The 27,402-nt window shown below is 32.4% G+C and overlaps 1 protein-coding gene across 1 annotated transcript in view; it reads left to right on the top strand.

Annotated features, from left to right (window-relative positions):
- LOC114329787 (probable helicase with zinc finger domain) overlaps positions 1 to 27,402 on the top strand; it is a 52,021-nt gene extending 24,619 nt beyond the window's left edge. Inside the window, exons 6-12 of the mRNA XM_028279002.2 lie at positions 3,942 to 4,406; positions 7,365 to 7,710; positions 12,427 to 12,644; positions 15,235 to 15,466; positions 18,400 to 18,948; positions 22,013 to 22,611; positions 26,772 to 27,402. Coding sequence (XP_028134803.1) covers positions 3,942 to 4,406; positions 7,365 to 7,710; positions 12,427 to 12,644; positions 15,235 to 15,466; positions 18,400 to 18,948; positions 22,013 to 22,611; positions 26,772 to 27,219 — 2,857 coding nt within the window. The 3' untranslated portion in view covers positions 27,220 to 27,402. The remainder of the gene's footprint in view (positions 1 to 3,941; positions 4,407 to 7,364; positions 7,711 to 12,426; positions 12,645 to 15,234; positions 15,467 to 18,399; positions 18,949 to 22,012; positions 22,612 to 26,771) is intronic.

Raw genomic sequence — 27,402 nt, 5'->3', positions numbered from 1 at the left:
TTAACGAAAATCTCGACTTTTTGGGAGTTAAGTAAGTATAAGGAAGGGAGATATAGTACATATGCGTGTTTAATAAATAAATGTCTATTGAGAAATAGTTATTTATGAAACAGTTCGTGAAGTATGCTTTTTGCGAACGCACGCGATTTTTAGAGCACGAGCGACAACGGAGCGAGTGCTATACATCGCGTAAGTTCGCAAAAAGTACTTCACGCACAGTTTCATACAATATTTTATCTACTCTACCATGAACAAATAAAAAAACTAACTCTTCGTCACTGGAATTCATTTTTATTCTACAATTTTTAGAACTTTGAAATTTAAAAATCCTAACTACTTTCAAACCACAAAACTGTCAAAAATTTTGTTGTAAGTCATTGCTCATATTGTCATCACCATGAGGATATCATATTGTCATCATTAAGGATATTTGATTATATGAAAGTGTGCCAAAAAACCCATTGAAAGTGTGCGAAAACGTAAATCCCATTTAAAATACATTGTTACTTCACGCACACTTTAAACCCTTTACGCACTGCTATCTATAATGACAGTTTTCACAAACTAAAAACATATGCATAATATGACATAGAGTAGATAAAAATATATATAGAGCAGTATTGAGAAAAATGTGTTTTGTCGATATCTTACAAGGCAGTAATAGCGTAACTCTTTAAATTATTATTTTGTTTGTAGGTACGAGTTAGTAGCTCAATACAACTTATCCGCGAAGCTGAAACTGGCTCTCAGCTACATTCTATCGCCTAACAGTATGGCTGCTAGCACCGCGAAATATTCCAACAACGGCGAGCTATTCGCTTCCGTGAGTCTTGGCAAAGTATTATCCGAAGACACTTCGGAAGGAAGATTAATACTCATGCACTGCAATAGCGTCTATCTATCCCTTTCTGTATCAGAAAGCCCGCCTAGACGACGAGTTTACGAAGCTTGGATAGAAGACAAGGGGAAGAACACGATCTATTTGAGATTAAACGCGGTTACTGTGAAGGAGTTGGGTTTGACGAAGGATTCTGACGTCCAGGTGGATATTCAGTTATATATTATCCATATATTGGTCTTAGAATTTTTCGCTCAAAACGTTTGAGTAGTTCTTGGTCATTCTGAGTAAGTGACCAAGTTTCTGAACCATATGTTAGCACTGGTCTTATTAGTGTTTTGTAGACAGTCAATTTAATTTTTCGATATTTTTGAGGCCATCTGCTTTCTTAAGCCATAGTAAGACTTATTGACGAGCACTATTCTTCTTTTAATTTCTTCACTGACATTGTTATCTTTAGTTGCCATCAAGCCTAGATATATGAAGGTGTTGACACCTTCCAGTTCTAGGTGGTCAATTATTATTCTTGTAGGTGTCGGGTTGCTTGACCTAGTGCAACGCATATATTTGATCTTTTGAACATTTATAGTCCCATTATCTGTGCTGCAAATGCTCTTAACGACCGAAATTCTTCAGTCAGACATTCTGTGGATCCACTTTGATGTCTGCGTCATCTGCGTATCCGACAATTTGTACTGATTTGTTAAAGATAGTACCATTCGTATTAATTTGAGATTCTCGAATTATTTCTTTCAAATGCCAGGTTAAATAAGAGACACGATAGTCCATCGCCCTGTCTTAGTCCATTTTTGCAATGAGCGCAGTCCAGCACCCTAAATCGACGATTTTCGACTCGTTTTGGAGTCATCATCGGAGAGGCGTAGGCCTGCTGCTCTCTACTCGAAGTGACCAACCATGAAAGTTTACTACCAATCCTTTTCTTATATACAGGGTGAGTCATGAGGAACTGTACTTACTCCTACCTCGTATAGAGGCCCCTATGGGGAATAACAAATGACCATTAAAAAGTGTCTGCTCCCATTGTTTAATAATATACAGGGCGAGTTTCGCATTTTGACAGAAATTTATATTCGTCATAATTTTTTAACGGTCGGATCGATGTGTCTCTTATTTTGGTCAAACGTTACACTATTACCACCTAATCAACTGATTTATTCAAACTAGAAAAAAATCAGGTCCGGCTTTAAAAAATTAGTTCGTTTGGGTCTTAGAAAAAATTTCACCCTGTATATGCTTTTTAAAAACTCTAGTATTAATTTTACAAATTAGACAAATAGGCAATTAAAATGACATATTAATTTTTTTCCCCACACGATTACTTAATTTTTTATAAAAAAATCAAATTTGGCTATGAATTAAAAGTTTGGTAAAGTAAACCATAGATTTAAAAAAATTAACTTTTATTACAAAAATTAATTTTTTTTTAACAAATATTTGATTTATGTTACCACCCAATCAACTGATTTATTCAAACTAGAAAAAAATCAGGTCCGGCTTTAAAAAATTAGTTTTATTTAAAACTAATAAAATTAAAAATTTGGTAAAAAGTGAACCATAGATTCAAAAAAAATTTACTTTTATTATAAAAATTAATTTTTTTTAACAAATATTTGATTTATGTTACCACCCAATCAACTGATTTATTCAAACTAGAAAAAAATCAGGCCCGTAATTAAAAACAAATTAGACAAATAGGCAATTAAAATGGCATATTTATTTTTTTCCCCGCACGATTACTTAATTTTTTATTAAAAAATCAAATTTGTCAAAAACAACGTTTTTCTTAAAATTTAAAGTTTCACCATTTTTTTTATAACACGTCTAGATCTAAAACTCCCCATAACACTTCTCTTTGGACTCTATAGTTTAACATAGACGTGATCAAAATAGATAAATTTTAAATTTTTTCACTTAATTTTTGCGATCTAACTTTGCAATTCACGAAGCTGCACCTTTTATTTTTAAAAATTCATAACTTTTACGAGAAGAAGACTGAAAGTCTACAACAATTGTCATAGTCTTCACAATGATAAGAGATGTGTGCTGTAAAAATTTCAGAAAAAAAAATTTTAAATGGAACGTTGTAGCGAGTTAAACCGTGATTTCATCTTTTTTTTTTTTTTTTTCATTTTTAGGTTAAAATTCCGATTTTGACAAATTTGATTTTTTAATAAAAAATTAAGTAATCGTGTGGGGAAAAAATAAATATGCCATTTTAATTGTCTATTTGTCTAATTTGTAAAATTCATATTAGAGTTTTCAAAAAGAGTATAGAGGGTGAAATTTTTTCTAAGACCAAAACGAAATATTTTTTTAAATCTGGTACTGATTTTTTTCTAGTTTGAATAAATCAGTTGATTGGGTGGTAACATAAATTAAATATTTGTTAAAAAAAATTAATTTTTGTAATAAAAGTAAATTTTTTTAAATCTATGGGTCACTTTACCAAACCTTTAATTATTATTCATAGTCAAATTTGATTATTTTATAAAAAATTAAGTAATCGTGTGGGAAAAAAATAAATATGCCATTTTAATTGCCTCTTTGTCTAATTTGTAAAATTCATATTAGAGCTTTCAAAGGGCGTATACAGGGTGAAATTTTTTCTATGACCCAAACGAACTAATTTTTTAAAGCCGGACCTGATTTTTTTCTAGTTTGAATAAATCAGTTGATTAGGTGGTAATAGTGTAACGATTGACCAAAATAAGAGACACATCGATCTGACCGTTCAAAATTTATGACGAATATAAATTTCTGTCAAAATGCGAAACTTGCCCTGTATATTATTGAACAAGGGGAGCAGACACTTTTTAATGGTCATTTGTTATTCCCCATAGGAGCCTCTATACGAGGTAGGAGTACGTACAGTTCCTCATGACTCACCCTGTATGACAGGTTTTGCTGATTTATGAGGTAAAAAACTTTTAACATTTAACGAAAATCTCGACTTTTTTGTGAGTTAACTAAGAATAAGGAAGGGAGATATAGTATAGAGGCGTAGTTAATAAGGAATATGTCTGTTGAGAAAGAAATATATACTTACAGAGCAGTATTGAGAAAATATTTTTTTTGTTTTTAGGTACGAGTTAGTAGCTCAATACAACTTATCCGCGAAGCTGAAACTGGCTCTCAGCTACATTCTATCGCCTAACAGCATGGCCGCTAGCACCGCGAAATATTCCAACAACGGCGAGCTATTCGCTTCTGTGAGTCTTGGCAAAGTATTATCCGAAGACACTTCGGAAGGAAGATTAATACTCATGCACTGCAATAGCGTCTATCTATCGCTTTCTGTATCAGAAAGCCCGCTTAGACGACGAGTTTACGAAGCTTGGATAGAAGACAAGGGAAAGAACACGATCTATTTGAGATTAAGCGCTGTTACTGTGAAGGAGTTGGGTTTGACGAAGGATTCTGATGTCCAGGTGGATATCCAGTTCCAGTTGAACAGGATACCATACTGCGAGTGGCATTATACGTTGGATAAGATGACTAATTTTAAGATGATTTTTCCGGAGACCTACTTGGAACCAAGTATACCATGGTAAGTACAGATTCTTTCTATTTTTCAGTCAACGGTCAAAGAATTGACAACGTATTTTACTATGTATAACACAACTTATAAATTATTGTCTGAGCTGCACATTTTCGTAATAACATCAGTCAAAACAGGGCCAACTATAATACACTCACCGGCAAAATTAACCGCCTATCTTAAAAATGCAGTTTAGTTTTACCCTGCACTTAAAAATAATCTATAATATCCCGTTACTTCCGCATCTTCGCATGTATACTTTGTAGTCTGGGCAGATTATCGGAGAATAGGCCATTTTTAGGAAATTACCGGCAATTTTATTGCTGGAATCGAATCTTATGATTGTATATATTAATAATATGTATAGGTATGCAAAGTCGTGTTTTTTTTTCAATTTTTGGTCTGCAACTCCAAGGATTTTAACTTTACACCAAAAACACCCAAATAAAAATTCACCGTAATTAAATTCTGCATAAAGACGTGTTTTTCCCGATTTACTTCGACGAAATGTTTCCCCGAAAAATGCGGGTTTTTCCAACAAAATTTTTAATTTTCAACTAAAACTTTAGATAAGTAATTGTTTATCAATAATTAAATAACTTGGTAATATAAAAGCTCGTTTCGTATAGATTATAATTCCAGAAGCCGATGGAAATTAAATGAACAGTTTAGCAACAATTGAACTGTTAATTAAAAACTTACGGGCTCTATAATAACCACAATAATTATGATACATAAGAATAACTATGATTTTTGTATAAAAATACACTGTACCTATCTAATGTACTTTACAGAATTGAAATTGGACTATTTAAGCGACCTCAGGAATATTTTAAAATTATAAACAATTTTTTGGCTTATAAACAAATAGAATATCTCGGGAAATATTACATTAAATTAAATCGTGAAAACGGTATTGGAAAAAAAGCGACAGGACGCTTCTTTTAAAAGAAAAAACGTTTAATTGTGATGAGTAGTTCCTGAGATACAACCGGTCAAAGTTGACCGGCATTTACGCCAAAGATAATATAAACAATAGGATCATAATTTTCGAACCGTCACCTTTTTATTTTTATCCTCTTGCTCCACACCAATTTTCATATCTTTAAAATACTCATAACATATATTATTACAATAAAAACTATCGATATTATGAGTGAAAATTGCCAAAATATCAAAATTCCAATCAATAAATAGGTTGGAGAAAATGTAATCAAATGTAATCTCAAAGTTCAAAATCGGTATTCGTTAAAAAAATGCATTTTCTCGGCTTCCCATGGAGCAATTTTCTTCATTCTTTTTTTGTTCCCAAATAACTCGACTAGAGCCATCTAACTAACGCATTATTATGTCAAAGTTGCTTTTGTTTTGTTGTATGTAATAAATAAATTTATTTATTATAACAACAATTTTTAATTTGTTTAAATAAAGAATGTTTAAATAATTATACAGCTTTCAAATTGTGTTTTTAACATTAAAACGTACACTTGTAGTAAGTTTATCTAAAAAAGTCTACAACTGGAAAAAATATGTAGTTTTCTTTTCGTATAAATAAATTAATCTATTATAACAAAACAATATCAAGTTTGACATTTAATAATATCCATCCGTTAGATGGCTCTCCTCGAGTTACTTGGTAACAAAAAAAGAATGAAGAAAATTGCTCCATGGGAAGCCGAGAAAATGCATTTTTTTAACGTATACCGATTTTGAACTTTGAGATTACATTTACTCCAACCTAATTTTTGATTGGAATTTTACTATTTTCGGCAATTTTCACTCGTAATATCGACAGTTTTTATTATAATACTATATGTTAGGAGTATTTTAAAGATATGAAAATTGGTGTGGAGGAAGAGGACAAAAATAAAAAGGTGATGGGTCAAAAATTATGATCCTATTGTTTATATCTTTGCCGTAAATGCCGGTTAACCTTGACCGGTTGTATCTCAGGAACCACTCATCATAATTAAACGTTTTTTCTTTTAAAAGAAGCGTCCTACCGCTTTTTTTTCCAATACCGTTTTCACGATTTAATTTAATTTAATATTTCCCGAGATATTCTATTTGTTTATAAGCAAAATTTTTTTTATATTTTTAAAATATTCCTGAGGCCGCTTAAATAGTCCAATTTCAATTCTGTAAAGTACATTAGATAGGTACAGTGTCTTTTTATTTAATTTAAGTTATTTAATTATTGATAAACAATTACTTATCTAAAATTTTAGTTAAAATATAAAGATTTCATTGGAAAAACCCGCATTTTCCGGAGAAAATTTTCGTCGAAGTAAATCGAGAAAAACAGGTCACTATGCAGAATTTAATTACGGTGAATTTTTATTTGGGTGTTTTTGGTGTAAAGTTAAAATCTTTGGAGTTATAGAGCAAAAATTTTAAAAAAACACGATTTTCGGGCGCCATTTTGTTTATAAAAAAAGTAGCACACTATCTGCGGACTTTGCATACCTATATTATTAATATATAGAATCATAAGATTCGATTCCAGCAAAAAAAATGCTGGTAAATAACTTTTCCTTGTATTTTGCTAATTAGCCCAGAGTATTTGCTCATTCAAAGAACATCCCATTTTCTGACATATTCCACAATAGCTTCTTCTGTGATGTTGTTCCCATTACGACTATCTTATGAATGAAAGTGTCGATACATATCTTTCTTGTTCTTTCACTTCTCTTAGATTTCACGTATTTTGCTCTCCTTGTTTCTGTTGTCCTTTTTCTATTCATACTCCCTTACCTATTGTAGCTGCTTTTTTCCTGTCCTTGTAAATATACTATAAATCTTCACGAAATAGTTGTTCGTGGTTCAGTCACAGTAAATAGTTGGAAGAGCCTATTTACGCGACGAGGGGAGTCCGTTATACAGCATGTAAACTTTTTCAGTTTTATTAAAATCCATTTGTTTTATTTGATTTGTCTTATTTGATTTATTGTATCCGGTTTTTTGTAGGTCGCCTTCTAGACAATGGTCTAGAACGCTCGACAGCAGACTAAACATCAAACAAAAAGAAGCGGTAAACGCCATAACCACGCCGTTATGTGTTCAATTACCACCGATCTTGGTCATCGGCCCTTTCGGTACCGGAAAAACGTTTACTTTAGCCCAGGCGATCAGAGAGCTCATCAAAGACTCCCCCAACAGGATTCTGTTGTGTACACATTCGAACAGCGCGGCCGATTTGTATATCAAAGATTATTTGGATCAGTGGGTGGAAAACGGTGAGGAGAGCGCGAGACCTCTGAGGATTTACTACACGAAACGTTGGGTGTCTACTGTTCATCCGATAGTTCAAAAGGTAAGTCACTTTTAATTGTTTTGTTATTTTGTTTTGTTTCATTGGCATAATTATTGATTGATGTGATTGATGTAATTATGATTGATTGTTGGCTGTATACATACAGTGAGCACGTAAAGGTTGGAATAAATTCATTTTCTCGGAAATGGACGATTTTGGAAAAAAGTCCTAAAACAGGTCAATTTTTATTTTTAAATTACGACTTATTGGCATATATATCATACTAGTGACGTCCCCCATCTGGGCGTGATGACGTCATCGATGATTTAAATTAAAATAGGGGTCGTGTGATAGCTCATTTGAAAGGTAATTCAATTCTCTATCCAGTAATATAAACATTAACATAATTATTTATACAGGGTGTCCAAAAAAAATTTTTTTTAATTAAATTTATTGACATAAAAAGAAGAATTGTGTGTAATTTATTTAATTCAAAATACATTTTACTGCTATCAGAAAATAGGAAAAAATGTTTATTTGGCAAATAAATATTGTTTTTTGCTTAAATTCAACATTAAAGCTGCCACCCACCAGCCTCGTGACAGTTTGAACATTTAATTTAAGCGAAACGCAATGATTATTTTTCAAATAAACATTTTTTTTTTTTTTTTAGTTTTCTGAGAGCAGTAATATGTATTTTGAATTAAATAAATTGCATACATTCTTCTTTTTATGTCAATTAATTTAATCCAAAAAAATTTTCCTTGGATACCCTGTATAAATAATTATGTTAATGTTTATATTACTGAATAGAGAATTGAATTACCTTTCAAATGAGCTATCACACGAGCCCTATTCTGATTTAAAAAAATCATCGATGACATCATCACGCCCAGATGGGTGACGACACTAGTATGATATATATGCCAAAAAGTCCTAATTTAAAAATAAAAATTGACCTGTTTCGGGATTTTTTTCTAAAATCATCCATTCTCGAGAAAATGAATTTATTCCAACCTTTACGTGCTCACTGTATATAAAATAGTGATTACATTGAACAGAAATTCGAAAAAAGTGCTTCAAATCTAATAATAGAGCGTATAGAAACTATAATAGGTACGAAAATAGTTAAAAATTAAACCTACAACTTCAATAAAAATAATATCTTAAACAATAAAATTCTAAATTCAGCTTAACTTGGAATTTTAACAACTTTTGTTGGAATTTAAAAAATTCTTAGTAAAGCGGTCCATACACTAGAAAATAAATAAAATTGTATAGAATTAAACATGTTGTACAAAAGATATTAGAAGAAATATAGAATAGCACTAAATAAAGCAAGAACTGAACTTAATAGGGCCAGCCAAATTTAAGACACCAATAATAAGAAAGAGAGGGTCTAATATACGATAACAAAGATAAAATTCTACAAAAACTTCTATAGCTCGCAAAGCCAGTCTTGTTTCCTTTGCTTGCTCGCGAAGTATATATAAATCAGATCATCTAGTCCGTTCTTTAACGGCAAACTATTGCAAAACCTCTAAATTTTAAAGAACCGCTTGGATTGGCATGAAATTTGGCATACACATGCCAAAACAAGTTAAAGAAAAAAAGTGATATTGTGCCGATATGTGCTTTTGCCCTGGGGGTGGTTTTCACCCCCTCTTGGGGTGAAAAAATATTCGTCCAAAGTAAGTCCGGAAATGGATAAACTGACTAATTTTAAGTAACTTTTGTTCTATAGAGTTTTTTCACTAAGTCAAGACTTTTCGAGTTATTTACCAGTAAATATGTTCATTTTTTCTACAAAATAACCACGCTTTTAGACGGTTTTTCGCAAATAACTCAAATAGTAAGTATTTTGTCGAAAAAACATTCTTAGCAAAAATATAGCCTGTAACAAATTTAAAAAATGGTATATATATCACGTCTCTATACCTAGTAGAAGCAGAGTTATAGCTAATGAAAAATAGGTTCATATTCGTCAAATTCCAAATGGAATACTTTAACGTGAAATAACCAAAAATGCAGCACATTTCGGGGAAAACTTATTACAACTTATTTAACCTTTAACTACACGCGCTGGCGTATTTTGTACGCCAGATATAAGAATTCTACTGCAAATATATTTAAAAATTTAATTTTTGACTTTGTTTATCTCTCTAACCTATCACTGGAATGTGCTTTACAATTTATTTTAGTTTCGTTATAATGGGCATTCTGGGAAGATCGTAATTTACAGTTTATTATTAGTTGTTTCCGGTGGTGGACAATATATGCCACGATTATAGTAATATAAGTAGTGATATAAGTACATATTTTAATGGTTTTTAGTCATTATGGCACAAAATATATTTTTCTTTATAAACAATACTTTTTCTCATGTAAAAAATCACATTTCAAAAAATTGTATTTATCATGGAATCAGATTCCAGTTATAAATCCCAATTGGCTTACTGAGAAGGAACTCCAAGTATTCACTGATGCCGAATAAGATTTATAACAAACACCTAAGTGTATTTAAAAAAAAAACAATAAACAAATCCGCTGTTTTTAAGTGTATTTTCTTGTGGTATATAAAGTACGCCACGCGTGTAGTTATGTTATAACTTGATGCGCGGGTAGTTAAAGGTTAAAGTGTTTAAAAAAAGCTTCATGTTTGTCTTATAAAAAAAAGTTTCTAGCATCAAAAGTAAACAAGTTACGCTCAAAATAAAGTTAGTCCCTTTTTTTTGTAAAAAAAATCGGAAGAATCACCCCCTAATTAGTATCTCAAATGAACTTAATTCTTACGACCTCACAAGTTTTTTGACTCGTGTATGTATTGTTTATATAATCTATAAGTTTCATCGGTTCAAAGTCATTATTTTTGAAAGGGCTGTAGTTAAACGGGGTTGAACAAGTCACTGATCACGAATGTATGCAAATTTAGAAACACCAAATCTTAATCAATTTTTGTCTGACAGAAAAACAAAAAAATACATGATATTCAGAAAAGCAATGCTGACTGTTTTGTTTTTCGAGATTTTTGGTGTCTCTAACAATTTTTAAGTTATTTTGAAAAAAAAACATATTTTTCAAAATTAAAATTTTTAAAAATTTCACTTTAAAACCAAATTTTTTTAAAAATAAGCACTTTGAATCGATAAAACTTACAGATCATATAAACACAGCATAAGTAAAATAATTTGTGGAGCGGTAACGATTAATTTCATTTAAGTTACTAATTAGGGGGTGGTCTTCCCGATTTTTTTTGCCAAAACAAAAGGGACCAACTTTATTTTGAGCGTAACTTGCTTAAATTTAATGCTAGAAACTTTGCTTAAATTTAATGCTAAAAACAGAAATAAACCTTTTTTTAAACACTTTAATAAAAAAGTTATAATGGGTTTTCTACAAAAAGTGCTTAATTTTTTGGATATTTCACGTCGAAATATTCTATTTGAAATTTGGGGAATATGAATCTATTTTTCATTGGCTATAACTCTGGTTCTACAAGGTCCAGAGACCTACCGCGTACACCATTTCTTTTACTTTTTTACAGGCTATATTTTTGCTAAGAACGTTTTTTTTCTACAAAATACTTAGTTTTTGAGTTATTTGCGAAAAACCGTCTAAAAATGTGGTTATTTGTTGAGAAATGAACATATTCACTAGCAAATAACTGGAAAAGTGTTGACTTGGGGAAAAAGCTCTATATAGAACAAAAGTTACTTAAAATTAGTCAGTTTACCCATTTCCGGACTTATTTTGGACATATAAGTCACCCCCAGGGCAAAAGCACACATCGGCACAATATCACTTTTTCTCTTTGACATGTAAGCTATGCGTATGCCAAATTTCATGTCAATCCAAGCGATTCTTTAAAATTTAGAGCAAAAACCGTGAAAGAATGTACTAATATGCTGACGTGTGGGAACGTAAAATGCTTCGAATGATATATGGCCCTTGCAGAGCCAGCCTTGACAAACGAATGGAGGCGCAAATACAATAACGAGTTAAGAGTCTCTATTCAAAGGAAAATCTAGTCAGATATATAAAGACCAATAAACTCAGATGGGCAGGGCATGTGAATGTGTTCTGGGAAAGGCCAGATGGAAGAAGGTCTGTAGGAAGGCCTAGAAAAAGGTGGAAATATGCAGTCAAAGAAGATCTGGAGAAACTGGGAGTGAGACAATGGGAATTGTGGTGAGACAGTGCTCACCACATTAAACACAAGCATTCCTTAACTGTGTCAACAATGAGGTTATTTGTACGTTGTCAAAATTTATCGTAAAATAACATAAACTTATCATAAAATTTCTAACTCCAGTATAAAATTAGTTGTGAAAACAACTGTTTGTATACTATAAAAAACTTCAAAATGCAAAAATTTGACAAAATAACAGAAAAAAATCAACAAACTGACAGCCACAAAAGTAAACAAACCAAAACGTCAGAAATTATACTTAAAATATGTGAAAACATCCCCAATCCTCTTTCTTTGTACCTATCTCTTTTCAATGCACCGAGTCTAGATCGTTCATAAAAATAACATGTGTTTTTACTTAATAACAGGCGGCAGCTGGTTTGTCATTAGTTTCATGCGTGGGCTAGATAAAAAGCATGTGTTTTATCTCGCCAGGTATTAATGACGCACGGGTAAAGACTCGCGGACTCAACTGTAGGTTTGTTGTTACCTGTTGATGATGATGATGACTCGTTTTGGACTGGAACGTGTTCAAACTTGTATTGTTTGTACTAAATTGATTTGTGGTTTATTTCACTTTTTTTTAGTACTGTTTGATTAAAAACAACGGAACATACCGGTCTTTTGAGATACCGACTTTGGAAGACATCATGAAGCACAAAATAATCGTCGTAACTCTTTCTACATCGGTATATCTCTCCGCCATGGGCCTTCCTCAAGGATTCTTCACGCATATTCTCCTAGACGAAGCAGCTCAGGCGATTGAATGTGAAACGGTTACTCCTTTAGCAGTTGCTCATGACAGGTAAGTTTATCAAATCAAAAAATAGAGAGATGTCGCAAAGGCAATGCGTTAATACCGTGTCAAGACGGAAATAACGGGTAACGGTCTATTTCAACACAGGCATCAAGAGAGTTATCGCAAATGTTCTGGGACGGGGCTTAACGTTATTATGACAACCGACGTTTGGGATTAAATTTAACCTAGAAATTAATGTTGAGGAATATTATAAATGTTTTTTTTTATTGAAAAATGAATTTGATACTGAGCAGGTTGACATGCATTTTAAATTTAATGATTTAACCAACAATAAATATAGATAATCAGTATAAAAATAATATAAAATATCTTGAATAACTAATGTCCTAACCACAAAAAGTAGTCTATTGTAGACAAAATAATAACACAAGTGTTTTTTAACACAGGAAACAAGATGATTTACCAGTTTTTAATTTGTAAAATTTGTATTCTATAAATTATTTTTATGTTTCATCCCAAATGTCAAATTAGCGTTAACGTTATTACCGTCCCTTATTTCGACCTAAATAGCGGGACACGTTATCCGGCATTAACGTAACATTCACTCTGCGCTTGCGTACATGTCAAAATAGCGGATCCACGGTTTTATAATATTGAACGATACTACCACATTGCTAGAACCTTTTAAGAGGCTACAGTAGCAAATCGAACATATTATAACTAAATAACTGATTAGGCAACATAGAGAAATAGTCACTGCCAATTTGACAAACCTGCGTAAGATTTCTAAGTGTAATATCACGATTCTATTATCTGCTCTGTTATCTGTATCTATATCTCTTCAGTGCAGTAGTGTATTATTTTAAGAATTCGTTAGTGTTGATCCATAGGGAAGTAGTGTTTATTTTATAATTAATTTAATACATTTTTGTGTAATTGAACTAAGTTGTAGGGCTATTTGAAAAAATAGATTATTTTTAATTGTGAGTTTTACTTATAGGTAAGTATATTTACGTAAAAATATTTCGAATTCTAATGCGAGTATAAAAAGTTTTAGGATTTTTTATTCTAAAAATTGTATCAATAGTTTAAAAAATGGGAAAATTTCATTTAAAGTTCTATTAAAAATAAGGGTTGAAGCTAGTTAGAGTGCTTTTGGCGCTCTATGAACTAAATAAAATAAGACGGCTCTTGTTTCACTTCACAACGAAATGATTATTTGTTATTGTTTTCTTATTATCTCATGCAAATACCTATGTTAACATAAAATTTTGACCCATTTTGGTTTATTTTTATAAATATTTATTTACTAATACAGTCGAGCCCGTTTATTGGAATAGCCTTCGTGTCAAGCAAAAATATTCTTATAACCGAGATATTCTAATAACCGATCATTGGTGGCTAGCCGTAATAAGTGTACCGAATAAACGTAATAATAGTACATACTATGTTAATATGTATATGGTTTTAGGTCTTTTTATTTCTTGTAATACAATAGCGTAACGTATTTATTAAAACACCAAATTCCATTATATTATGTGGATGCATAAAGTAATTAATATGAAATGTATGCAATATGTAGATTATGTAAATATTTTCGTATTAATTCGTATTATTTCGTATTAAAATACATAATATACTTAAAAAGAAAATTATTTATTTAGTCTTAAAAAATAATCGGTAATTGTAGCCTGTTTTTTGTTACAAAAAATACTGGTCTGTTTTGTTGCTCTGAATTATAAAAATTAGAAACATTTACAAGGGTTTGGCCATCCCGAAACCGTTTTATAACTTTACAAGCGATTAGGATGGGCGAACTGTTTCTTAAAAATTTTATAACAGGCAGGTGGTTGGCAATATGTATAATTTGTAGATAAAGGAAATTATTTTACGACTGAATTTGTCGGTAAACGATTGAATTATTACTCATAACAACGTAATAAAATATTTATTACCTATCTGACAAACCCAAATAATATATTTAAATAAAACAACACTACAGGCCTTCGAAGCCCTTGGCGAAAAAAACCATAATACAGGACTTAATTTAAATTTTTAGGAAATTCGAAATTGTAGGTAAAAATTCATTCGTTGACCTGAAAAATATTCTAATAAGCGGTATTGTTTTATTAATACGTTTTTCAATAAACGGATAAATTTATTAAGGAGTACATAGAAACGTTTCAGGACCTCGAATTTATATTACATAAACGGATATTCCTATAACCGGTACTCTAATAAGCGGGTTCGACTGTAATAAAATTGTTTTCTATTACTTCCATTTAGCGCGCCTATGAGTATGTTGTCAAATATTGCCACTGTTGCCAAAGTTTCGCAGAACTTTCGAAAAAGTTATATTATATTCATCTCCCGAAGTTATATTGATGACGCGCTACTTTATGCTCTTAAAGAACGATGGAAGCTGTCTGCGCCAGCCAGATGCTCGTAGTTATAAATTCTGTAAGAGTTTATCTTCTCAATGTTTCTTATTCTGAGGCATAACTCTAAAATCCGAATTGACTTGGCAACACTGCGTAAGTGAGCGTCCGATCCGTACAATTATATCACACTTTGTGTAAAATTTTCATTGTAATTATTTCGTTTTCCTCCAGATATTTATTAATGTTATTTTTAGCACAAGGATTGTTCTTGCTGGTGATCATATGCAATTGGGACCGGATATATTCTCGACGTTTGCCAAAGAAAGGAATCTCCATATATCTCTACTCGAACGATTGTACGATCACTACCCCAGTCACTTTCCTTGCAAGATTTTGCTATGCGAAAACTACAGGGCACACGAAAGTATTATACAATTTACTTCTGAATCGTTTTATGACCAGAAGTTGATCTCAAGCAGTAAACAGGTAAGTTAAAACTTTTAGAGCATTCTATTCTCTGTGTTAACCCTTTAATGTACACATTAATTTTGAAGTTTCGGTCAAAAAATGATCGATTTTTTTTAAGTGAAAATGTTGTGTTTATGTATAATTAAATTCCAGAAAAAGTACTTTCAGTGGCGTAGCACCTTTATTTTACCTGGGGATGAGGCGACTTAATAATTTTCTTCATAATATGTACAAATAATCTATATACAATCTCTATATATATAAGACATAAAATAGTTCTAAGAATAAAAAAACACGATTCACTTCAGACTGCTTCAAATGGACTAACGCTTTGTATAAAAGCAAAATACTGAAAATTCTACGAAATTCAATTCGTATCGATTGTCAATGATTCGGAAAATAAATCTCATTTTACAATGTCTTAACACTGGCTGGGCAATAAAAAAGGTATCTATGTACCGCTGTTTAGTACACAACGCTTCGAATAAAAACAGATTTTTAACAATTCAACAAATTCAATGTATCAATTGTCAATAGTTCCTACTGTAGTTAGATAAATAAATATCATTTTACAATGATAACACAGTCTTGGCAATAGAAAAAAAGAATGTGTGTACTTTATACGCACGTAAGAAGTTATACTTCTATTATATGATTTCAACGAAATCAATATACTTTTAATAGTTTATTTATATTTAATTTAAATATTAAACTAATTTTAATGCTTACTACTTTCCAAAAATGTTCATTAAAACAATACCAAAAATTAAAAAAAAAAATAAAAGAATAAAACACACACAAACACGTTGAAAAATACCACAAAGAAATGATTTCTGAACAATAATTGTTGCCAAGAATTTTAACTAAATACGTATTTTCTGAAAAAAATTATTTAATAATATAATTACAATCATAAAATTTATAAAAAAATAGTAACTTGCATTGGGATTGAACCCACTTCCCTTCGTTCGAAAATCAAAGCGCTTTCCCACTGCGCCAAATTCGCGTATCTGTCTTGTGGGAATATACACCAACTGAACGTTTACTTTACACCATAAAGTTTTTGACAGTTGTTTATGACTTATATGAATTTAATCAAATTAAAACAAAATCAATGGGAAAGTCCCCGTAGCTGGCTGTATACCATAGTTAAAAAACCATACGGAAGTAAAAACTTCTTTTGTGTATTGGTATAAAAAGTTTTATTAAAAAACATAAAAGTCCTCCAAAAGGATTTGCAAAACGTTTTCAATCTGAATCAGATCATCCTCAGTGCCTATAACGAAGTATTTCCACGTTAAAATGAATGCAAAAGGTTAAGCAGAACGAAGCAGAACGTAAGTATTGCCACATTTTTCTTTAACCTAGTCACAATTTTAACCTTTTGCATTCATTTTAACGTGGAAATACTTCGTTCTAGGCACTGAGGATGATCTGATTCAGATTGAAAGCGTTTTGCAAATCCTTTTGGAGGACTTTTATGTTTTTTAATAAAACTTTTTATACCAATATACAAAAGAAGTTTTTACTTCTGTATGGTTTTTTTAATCAAATTAATTTGATTTTTGTGGAATTAAAGGAATATTTTGTGGAATAACAATATATTAGGTGAATATTGGTAGAAATTTTGATGGTAATCAAAGTATGTAAAATCAAAGCATTACATATACTATTTTGGTAGGTTCATTTTAAATCTCCAAATAGGTAGGTACCTATGTAATTGTTTATTAGGACTCTGAAACATTTACAATAATTATTACGTACCTGTCGCTTTTAAAAACTATTTAAAAAGTCACTACAGTTATAAACTTGCTTTTTTCTCTGCCATCATAACAATAAAAACTAATATACACATTTTTGTTTATCTATAATCTCCATATTGAACAATTATTGACAGATGATTTTAACACCCAATCAGATCCCGTATAACGTTTGAGCGATTAATGTCGGTGTGCGCATGCGCCAGGGAATGTAAAATTTTACCCTCGTGCCTAAAGAAGTATAACTTCGAAAAGGTATAGATGTAAAAGAAGAAGAAGAAATGTAGAAAAGATATTACCGCTATTTAGATATTTATACGCTTTTATACAAATACCAACTTCGCAAGTGCTTGAAAAATTGAAAGATTAAAATTTAATGGTCGCTCGTGTCAGAGTCGAGCGCGTACATTAAGGGGTTAATTCTATATTACTAAATAAAGGGTTACAGCGTATAAGATAGGCAAAATGTCATCAATTCCAGAATTCAACTTTTTTACGTTCAATGTAATTAAAAAATAAGGCCCAGCATAATAAAATAGGTTTTCTTAAGGGGGATGAACGTCCCTCTGCTAGGGGTGGATATCAGGAATACACTAAATACTCATACTATGTTTACTTAATCACTATATACGCTAGTAACTAGTTGGTGGACAAAGTCTATATTCTAACTACATTGATGTCTAAATAATGAATGATGAATAATGATTTCTTTACTTTCAACGTATCTATAAATAAATCAAAATTGTCTGTTATGTTTTCATTCTTGAATGTGACCGTGAATTACTAATAGTACATAATTGCTGACTCCGTTGTTTTTAAAACGAGTGGCCTACATTGCAGAAACAATGTCACCTAATTTACGAAATCAAAACAATGCATGTAAATAATATTTGTTAAAGTTCTTATCGTCTTCAGGGTTCTGTAGGATAGGTTTTGGTTACTTTAGATATGGGAGCGTTCAAGTATTACGTAACGCGATTTTTGAAGATTTTTGACCCCCCCTCCTCAACCTGCGTTACGTAATACTTTAACGGTCCTTATCTTCTTCCTTTTTATCCAATTTTTTTCAGTTATCTCCTTTGTTGCTGTTACTAATACTTTTACCTTTGTTCCTTCATTGTTATAGTTATTTTTAACTTTGTTTTATTTTTAAATTGAAATTGAATATTAATCTTCTTTTTAATTTTTCAGCCATGCCATAGTAAATACTACCCGTTAACATTCTTCACCACGCGCGGAGAAGATATCCAAGACAAGAACTCAACAGCATTCTACAACAACTCCGAAGTGTACGAAGTAGTGGAACGCGTATCAGAACTGAAGCGAAACTGGCCCCCAGAATGGGGCTCTTACACCGATCAGTCCATAGGAGTGGTCACTCCATACGCCGACCAAGTATTCCGAATCAGATCTGAACTGAGAAAACGCAGAGTGGACAACGTGTGTGTGGAAAGAGTGCTTAACGTCCAAGGAAAGCAGTTTCGAGCCATTATCCTCTCGACTGTGCGTACCCGAAAGACTTGCACCAACGACATAAGTCGTACTGAGGTCGACTATGGCTTTCTCTCGAATTCTAAGTTGTTGAATACTGCTATCACGCGAGCACAGAGCTTGGTGGCTGTTGTAGGTGATCCCATTGCTCTTTGTTCCTTAGGGAGATGCAGTAAAGTGTGGGAGAGGTTTATTCAGATCTGTAACGATAGCAATAGCTTGTTTGGAATTACTTGGACTCAATTGAAGGTAAGATTTGCTCTATTTTGTTACTTACATTTAGTGTAAATATATTGTTATTTTCTGTATTTTCTCTCTGTTATGAGATTGATCAGCATATTCTTATTTCGATTAATTAATTAATTATTACTTATGGAAACAAAACAAAAATTAAATAAAACTTTCCAATAAAATTTATTATCAGGGCTAAATTATATTAATGTATTACCTTTAGTTTGTGGCTTCTAGTATCTCTAGTTGCTTACTTCATCCAGGACAGAACAGGGAAAATAAATATACTTAATGTCATATAAATTCTATAAATATTATTTATTTATCCAATATACCATAAATATAAGATTTAAATGTATGCTAAAACTCAATTTTGTTGCAACTATTTCTTATCTAATAAATTAATCTTTAATTCTACTATCTCCTTTTTTTAACAAAATTTTCATTTAAATACTTCGTTAGACTGTTCTTACTATTATATAAAAAAAAAAACAAAATTTACTTTTCACCTTTTGAATAGATTACTTATTTCTTCTTTGAATTTATGAATGACTTTACTGATGCTGTAGAATTGTTCAATAAAAAATTAAACAAATATGGTAGGTGATATAAAACAACTCTCCCCTTTTCAGATATAATCTGACTAACCTTTTTTCTCTTTTTTACTTCTTCTCTTGGATTGTGTTCGTTTCTACCACACGTGCTCCTCGGATGCTGCGACGATCCTTCTCGTCCAAACTGCTTCACAAACAAGCAACAGCACTCGGTCGAAATCTCTCCTCAGTTTTCTCTCTGCTCGATATCTTATGCAAATTGATACCAACCGGCTACTCGTTCCAGACAGAAACAGGAATCTCTTCGGAGACAAGGAGATTTAACTTCTCAACTCGACCAACGATTTCGTTTCAACACGATTCTGCTTACACGGCCGCCAACTTCACCACTTTACACAGACTTCTTACTTTTCAAAAACTAGACTGCTCTCTCTAGATCTTCATTACACAGTCAAACTTTTTTTTCCTCAAACTCAGACTCCAACACGCTATTCTCCCCCATCCGTCTCTCTCGCCAATCACAAAACATCCTCTCTACACGTTACATCCCTACTTTCATTTCTTAAGAACAAATTATTTTTGTATGAAACTTTTCCGTTTCGTCAAATTCCAGGAGATACCAAAATTACTTTTGTGTTTCTACATGCTATAAAAACCAGATGTTCTAAAACTCAACAATTGTGTCAATTGTGTCTTTCCTTCTAAGAAACATTTATAAACGTCCTATTGTTCACTTCAAAGCTAATACATGTACTTTCTAATCCGACCGTATTAATTATATAAGTCCGTTCATAGAATCATTAATACTGAACGATTTTCACTTTCTACGAAACACTGCTTATGACTAACTAATACTATTTACAATTTTTGGCCATATACAGGGCGATGAAAATCTATGATCTCGTGGTCTTTTGTGTTTCTACATGCTATAAAAACCCGATATTATAAACGTCCTATTGTTCACTTCAAAGCGAATACAGTAAAACCTGCCATATCCGGATCAATGTGGCGACAGACCGATCCGGATATGAAAAAATACGGATATCAAAACCACTTCTTTTATAGTCTCTGAAATGTTTTCTCCTTCATACATTTCAGTAATCAACGCCGTTAATAACTTTCGTCGATAGACACGTTTTATAGATTCTATAATACCTTGATCTATAGGCTTACAGAGGGATGTCACATTTGGGGGCAAAAAAGACACTTTATATATAAACTTATACTTTTAGTTCTTTTGGGTCGGGATGAGAGGGTGCGTTATCCAACAACAGGACTGCCTTTCACGGTAGATTTCGGTAGATGCGGGCGGCAGAACCGTCCGGATATGGCAGGTTGTACTGTACATGTACTTTCTAATCCGACCGTATTAATTCTCCAAGTCCGTTCATAGAATCATTGATACTGAACGATTTTCACTTTCCACGAAACACTGCTTATGACTAACTAATACTATTTACAATTTTTGGCCATATACAGGGCGATGAAAATCTATGATCTCTTGGTCTTTGACATAAATTAATTTTCTAAATTTTTCCCATAAAAATTATATAACAATATTTATTCAATAGAAATAGCAAGTGGAGTATGACAAGGGGACTCTATATCAACGTCACTATTTAATGTTGCCATATAAAGAACAATAAGAGCTACAGAAATAAAAGGTGCAATTATAACATCGACGTCGCAACTTGTGGTGTATGCTGACGACATAGCATTAACGATAACATGAATACGGAGATGTTTGTGAAATGCTACTTCCAAGTTTACATGAACGAAATGTTATAGTTTTCGATAATGCTCCATACCATTCGAAAAGTTTAAATAAATAACCAACAAAAGAATGGATAACGGAGAAATGAGAAGAAGAATGAACCATGAACTAAGAGACATAATGAAGGGAGCAGATATAGTTCGATTTATTAAATCACAGAGGCTGAGATGGCTGGGACACATAGAGAGAAGGAAAAACGACCTACTGATTAAGAAGATCACCAGATGGAAACCAGAAACTGAAAGACCAAGGGGAAGACCCAGAGAGAGATGGGAGGACCAGGTCATGAGAGATATCAAAATCCTGAAAGTGAGAAACTAGAGGGAATTATGCACATATCGAAATGAGTGGAAGAAAATTGTAACGAAAGCCAAGTGATACAACAAACTTTGACAACATACAAGTGGAATGCGGAGTGATTCACCGCAATAAGCGAATCAGATAGCTCTAAGTAAGAGCGGCAAACATTCCACCTGGAATGAAAAGCCCTGATGATGATGAACCAACAAATTCCTGAGTAATACATAAAATAAAATAATAGTTAACGAATGAACATATTTTACTTCCCCAGGATTCTTTCAAGCAGGAATTACTACAGTAAGTCAAAAGAAATGAAAAACCAAAAATATTTATAGTAGACGAGATTATACATTTTAATATGCATAGCTCTGGACATAATGTGTTAAGACTACCCCTTCACCATTGTGAATTCAATACTCTTGCGTATTAATAAATATTTTATCAATATTTTTAGTTACAACTGGACGGCATCGAGTTGAAAAAGATCTACACCCTCAACCCTCTAGCGCCCGAATTCATTCCTAGGAAATACAAAGAATTAGGCATGGTACCGAGCGTGGCCAAAGTCGAAGCTAGTCTTCCCAAAGAAGTAGTCCCACCCCCGCCACCACCCACTACCCTAGTATCGCAAATTCCTCCCGCAGTTATCTCACCATTCCCTATCCAAGACCTGAGATTTTTTCCCCAACTCCTATACCCTCCCCAGCAACCTCGTCCTTTCCTCTTCAACCTCATTCCTCCTACCCTGACGAACGGCTTCACTCAACCCATCCCGATCGTCAATCCTTCCTTGGTGGTTCCACCACGTCAGCAAGTGGTGACTTCTTTACCAAAGGCTGTACCCGTTCCCCAAGGAGCGCAGAGTATTCCTGTTCAGAGTCCGAGTAAGCCGCATGGGAACTCCTCGCAGGCTGGGAGTAATAAATTGATACAGTTCATGAACAACGTTCATTTTCCCGAAGCCAATGTTCTGAATGATTGCATCAATTTGTTGCCGCAGAATATGTCGCTGGCGGATATGTTGCTGCAGCCTCCAAGTCTACAGGAGCGATGGTAAGTACTGATATGTAACGTGTTTTGTTAACGTCTCCCAGAAGTTTTCTGCATCATTCAATATTCGCTTATCAACTGCTGGAAATAGATCTCCATCAAAATTTCCATTTGTTTCTTGTGCCTCTTGCATCAAATTCTTATGGCAACGTTTTAGATCGTCAGTCCAACGTGTTGGTAGAGGACCTCTGCTTCGGGAGGCATCATCTCTTGGGCTCTGTGTGTTGCTATTCTCTCTACTGCATCAGTCACTCCTGATCTTCGTTGTCCTGATCTTTGGTTTGTGCTCACCTCGTAAATATCGCCACAAAACCAACAAGGGCTGTAAACCCACATTTCGAAGGCTTCGATCATACTTTTATCAATTTTTTTGAGAGTCCATGGTTCAGCTGCGTGTATGTATAGCAATAGGAAAAAGAAGGGCAAGAGTCTGACACCTAAAATGATCTATTGGTCACATACAGGGTGTTAGTAAATAAGTATGAAAAACTTTAAGGGATAATTCTACATGAAAAAATAATGGCAGTTTGCTCTATAAATGTATGTCCGCAAATGCTTTGTTTCCGAGATACAGGGTATTGTAATTTTTATTTCAAACTGCCAATTTTTTTATTGCTCTAAGACCGGTTGAGATATGAAAATTACATTTGGTGGGTTTCAAGAGGTAGTTATTGCGCATTTTTTAGCAAACAAATAACAATTTTATATTCATCATTGGCGCGCCTACGGGTAATGGTCTGAATTTTTTTAAAGAAAAAAATGGTACGCCACTGAGATATTTCAAATTAAAAATTATTTTTGTATTCCACGTTTAATTTATGAAAAAGAACCTTTCTTGTATTTTTTTCCTATAGTGCACCGTTGTATTTTTTTCCTATGGTGCACCGTTTTTATGCGAAACAATAAAACATCTGCGAGCGTATTTTTCATTTCTTAATACATTATCAAGAACTCTCCAATATAATAATACCAAAGTAGAACAATAACAGAAAATATTACTAAAAAGATTAGATCTTAATACATTATCAAGAACTCTCCAATATAATAATACCAAAGTAGAACAATAACAGAAAATATTACTAACAAGATTTTAACTAGATGCAACCCTAAGGTTGAATATAAAATTACTCTGCCACCTTTAAAGGAGGTAATTTTGAACATTTGTTGTAGCCTTGCACAGTTAAAATCTTTTTAGAAATATTTTGTTATTGTTCTAGTTTGGCATTATTATATTGGAGAGTTCTTGATAATGTATTAAGAAAAATTCAGACCATTACCCGTAGGCGCACCACTGGTGAATATAAAATTGTGATTGGGTTGCCAAAAAATGCACAACAACTACCTCTTGAAACCCACCAAATTTAATTTTCATAGCTTAAAAGGTCTTAGAGCAATAAAAAATTAGCAGTTTGAAAAAAATAATTCAACATCCCGTATCTTGGAAACGAAGCATTTGTGGACACACGTTTATAGAGTAAACTGCTATTATTTTTTCATGTAGAATTGCCCCTTTTTTTTTGTTTTTGATACTTATTTACTAACACCCTGTATAATGATTGTCAGACCTACAGTTACTTATGCTGCACTGGTTTCGTGAAACAAAATAAAGCGGTAAAAGGCAACGGAGTTGAAAAAAGCGCAAAGACTCGCTTGAGTAGCAATGCCGGGTCAAATGCCTCGTGAGTCTTATATCCAACAATGCCACTCCGTTTAAAATATTATTCTGTTGTTTCCCTCAGTTAATATACATACAGGGTGATTGGTTAGTGGGGTAAAGCTCAATAGATCCGCTATAGTAATAGATAGCAATAAAAGTTAATAACAAAAATTTTAGCCACCTTTGAGCTTCACATTACAAAATTAGTTAAAATGTTACAGGTTGTTCGATAACACAGTGGCAGACCAAACTTATGTTTTTTTAAATGGAACACCCTATATTTTATTTTATATTCGAAATCCTCTTAACTTCTCCATCACAAAAATATAAAGGTTTGTTATGTTATACAGGGTATTTACAAAGTAAAAATTTTGTATGAAAATCGTAACAAGTTCAACTCCCTGTATAAATAAAAATAAGCACAACAGCAATGGTTTATTAATGCCATATTTTTTTATTTATTGTCAAAATTTTCAAGAATTATTGACATTGTTAATTTTCTTTATATCAAATACAGGGTGAGTCAAAACGCAAGTTCATTATTTTCTCAGCAATGTTAAATGGAACACCCTGTATTTTATATCATTATTGAAAAGTAACATTGCCGTACTTTAATTTTTATATAACATTCCCTATGTCCAAATTTATTAGATTTCGAGATATTTTCATTTTTCAGAGCAAATTATTTTAGGTGTCTAAATTTATCTAAATTTTAAGTAAGCCATGACTGAATTGACAATTGACGATTACTGATTATCAATCCGGTAATCAATGTAACAATGTAGCAAATAAAGAAATAAAAATATTTTCTTAGTACAGTAGAGCGTCGATAATCCGAACTAATTGGTACAGGGGTAGTTCGGATTATCGATATGTTCAAAATACATACAAAGCTCATAAACATAGTACATATGTACATACGTTTTAGTTACAAGGAATAAAACACCTGCATAATAAACAAATATATTGTATGTATTTCTGCATAAACAAAACAAAAATCGGTTATATTTTGTCCATAGTGTCATATTAAATCCAAAAATTCGGTCCGCGATCATATTTTTTTATTTTATATTTTTTTGCGTTCGGATTAGCGATCGTTCGGATTACCAGGGTTCGGATTATCGACGCTCTACTGTAATACATTTTACAAAAAAAAAACACAACCACAACATGCAACATTTTTGAAACAATTAAAAACTACTTTTTTATGTAAATGTAACAAATAAAGAAAGCAAATTAGTAATAAATTTTACAAAAAAAAACACACAAACACAAAATACAACATTTTGTGAAGACAATTAAACACTACTTTTGTATGTAAATGTAACAATGTAACAAATAAAGAACGAAACATAATTTATCAGTAATACATTTTGCAAAAAAACATGTTTGAAAAAATTAGAAGCTACTTTTAATAAAATATTTTTAATATTCAATTACATAAAGTGTTCAAAATTACCTCTTAAAACATTTATGCACGCCTAAAAACAATCATTGATACTTACTCTACGAAGCATTTGTAAATTGTAATTGTTGTTGGAGGTATTTTATAAACTTCATTATTAACGTACCCCAAAAAAATCAGTCCAATTTATTAAATTCTGGTGATTTGGGTAGCCACGCTACTGGTCCATTGAAAAATGAAAATACATATCTCGAAAACTAATAAATTTAGACATAGGGAATGTTATCAAAAAACTAAATTACGGTATTGGTACTTTTCAATAGTGATATAAAATATAGGGTGTTCCATTTAAAATTACTGAGAAAATAATGTACTTGCGTTTTGACTCACCCTGTATTTGATATAAAGAAAATTAGCAATATCAATCATTCTTGAAAATTTTGACAATACTTAAAAAAATCTGGCATTAATAAACCATTGCTGTTTTGCTTATTTTTGTTTATACAGGGAGTTGAACTTAATACGATTTTCATATAAAAATGGTTATAACTTTGTAAATACCCTGTATAACATAACAAACCTTTATATTTTTGTGATGGGGCAGTTAAGGAGATGTCAAATATAAAATAAAATACAAGGTGTTCCATTTAAAAAAACACAAGTTTGGTCTGCCACTAGGTTATCGAACACCCTGTAACATTCTAACTAATTTTGTAATGTGAAGCTCAAAGGTGGCTAAAACTTTTGTTATTAAGTTTTATTGCCATCTATTACTATAGCGGATCGATTGAGCTTTACCCCACTAATCAATCACCCTGTATATTTGCTGACTACAATTTAACCAAACGCATTATGGTCTAATCATGAGTATGGTGTATTGGTTCAATGTGTCCAGGAGGAGACCCAGCTGTGCATGTTGCTCAAACACTTGATTATTTAAAATTTTTATCAATGTGATTCTGTATTAAATGAGAGAAATGTATTTTTGGATTTGGTTGTCTCCAATAGGGAACTGAATATCGTAAAAGCGAGAGATCCTGTATTGAACTCAAGTCTACATCATATTTTCTGTTTATAACGAAGTGTAATTTCTGTTTGTAGGTATAACTATCTTAGAGAAACCACAGGTCCCGAAGCCGCGGAAAAATTCAAGTATCTCCTGCACACCACGAACCAAAAAGGTTCCAAAGTATTAGACAAAAACATATTCGAGCGTTCCACGCCCTCGTCCTGCGAATCTCCCACCTTCAGCTGGTACGACAGTCCTACCAACCAAATCAACTTCAACAAGCCCGTGTACATGACGGAAAACGTCTCCACAGAACACCACAATGGCGTCTTGAAAGAAAATGTCCAGTTTGAAACGTTTGAGAACGGCATGAGCGAGGAAGAGCTGCAGAGGCACATAAACGAGGAGTTCGCCAACTTGAGCATGGATAACACCGACGTAAATGAGGTGTTCAAGGCGTTCACGCATAAAAACGAGTGTGTACAGATGAACGGGGGCCCCAACGTGACGGGCCCCAAATTTTATAAATATTTCCAGTAGGGCATTGTTTTATTTCGTCCTTTTGTGTCATTTTTCATTTATCTCTTTGTATATTGTACATAAATTGTATATTATGTGTTATTGTTGTTTAGTATGTAGAATTATGTATTTGCTTTTTTTTACTATTTATAAAATATAAACTTTATATACTGTACTTAAGTTGAAATACATGAATTATGAGAA

This window comes from Diabrotica virgifera, chromosome 9, assembly GCF_917563875.1.
Source record: "Diabrotica virgifera virgifera chromosome 9, PGI_DIABVI_V3a".
In the NCBI taxonomy this organism is placed as follows: Eukaryota; Metazoa; Arthropoda; class Insecta; order Coleoptera; family Chrysomelidae; genus Diabrotica; species Diabrotica virgifera.
This window is presented reverse-complemented; position numbering and strand designations above follow the sequence as displayed.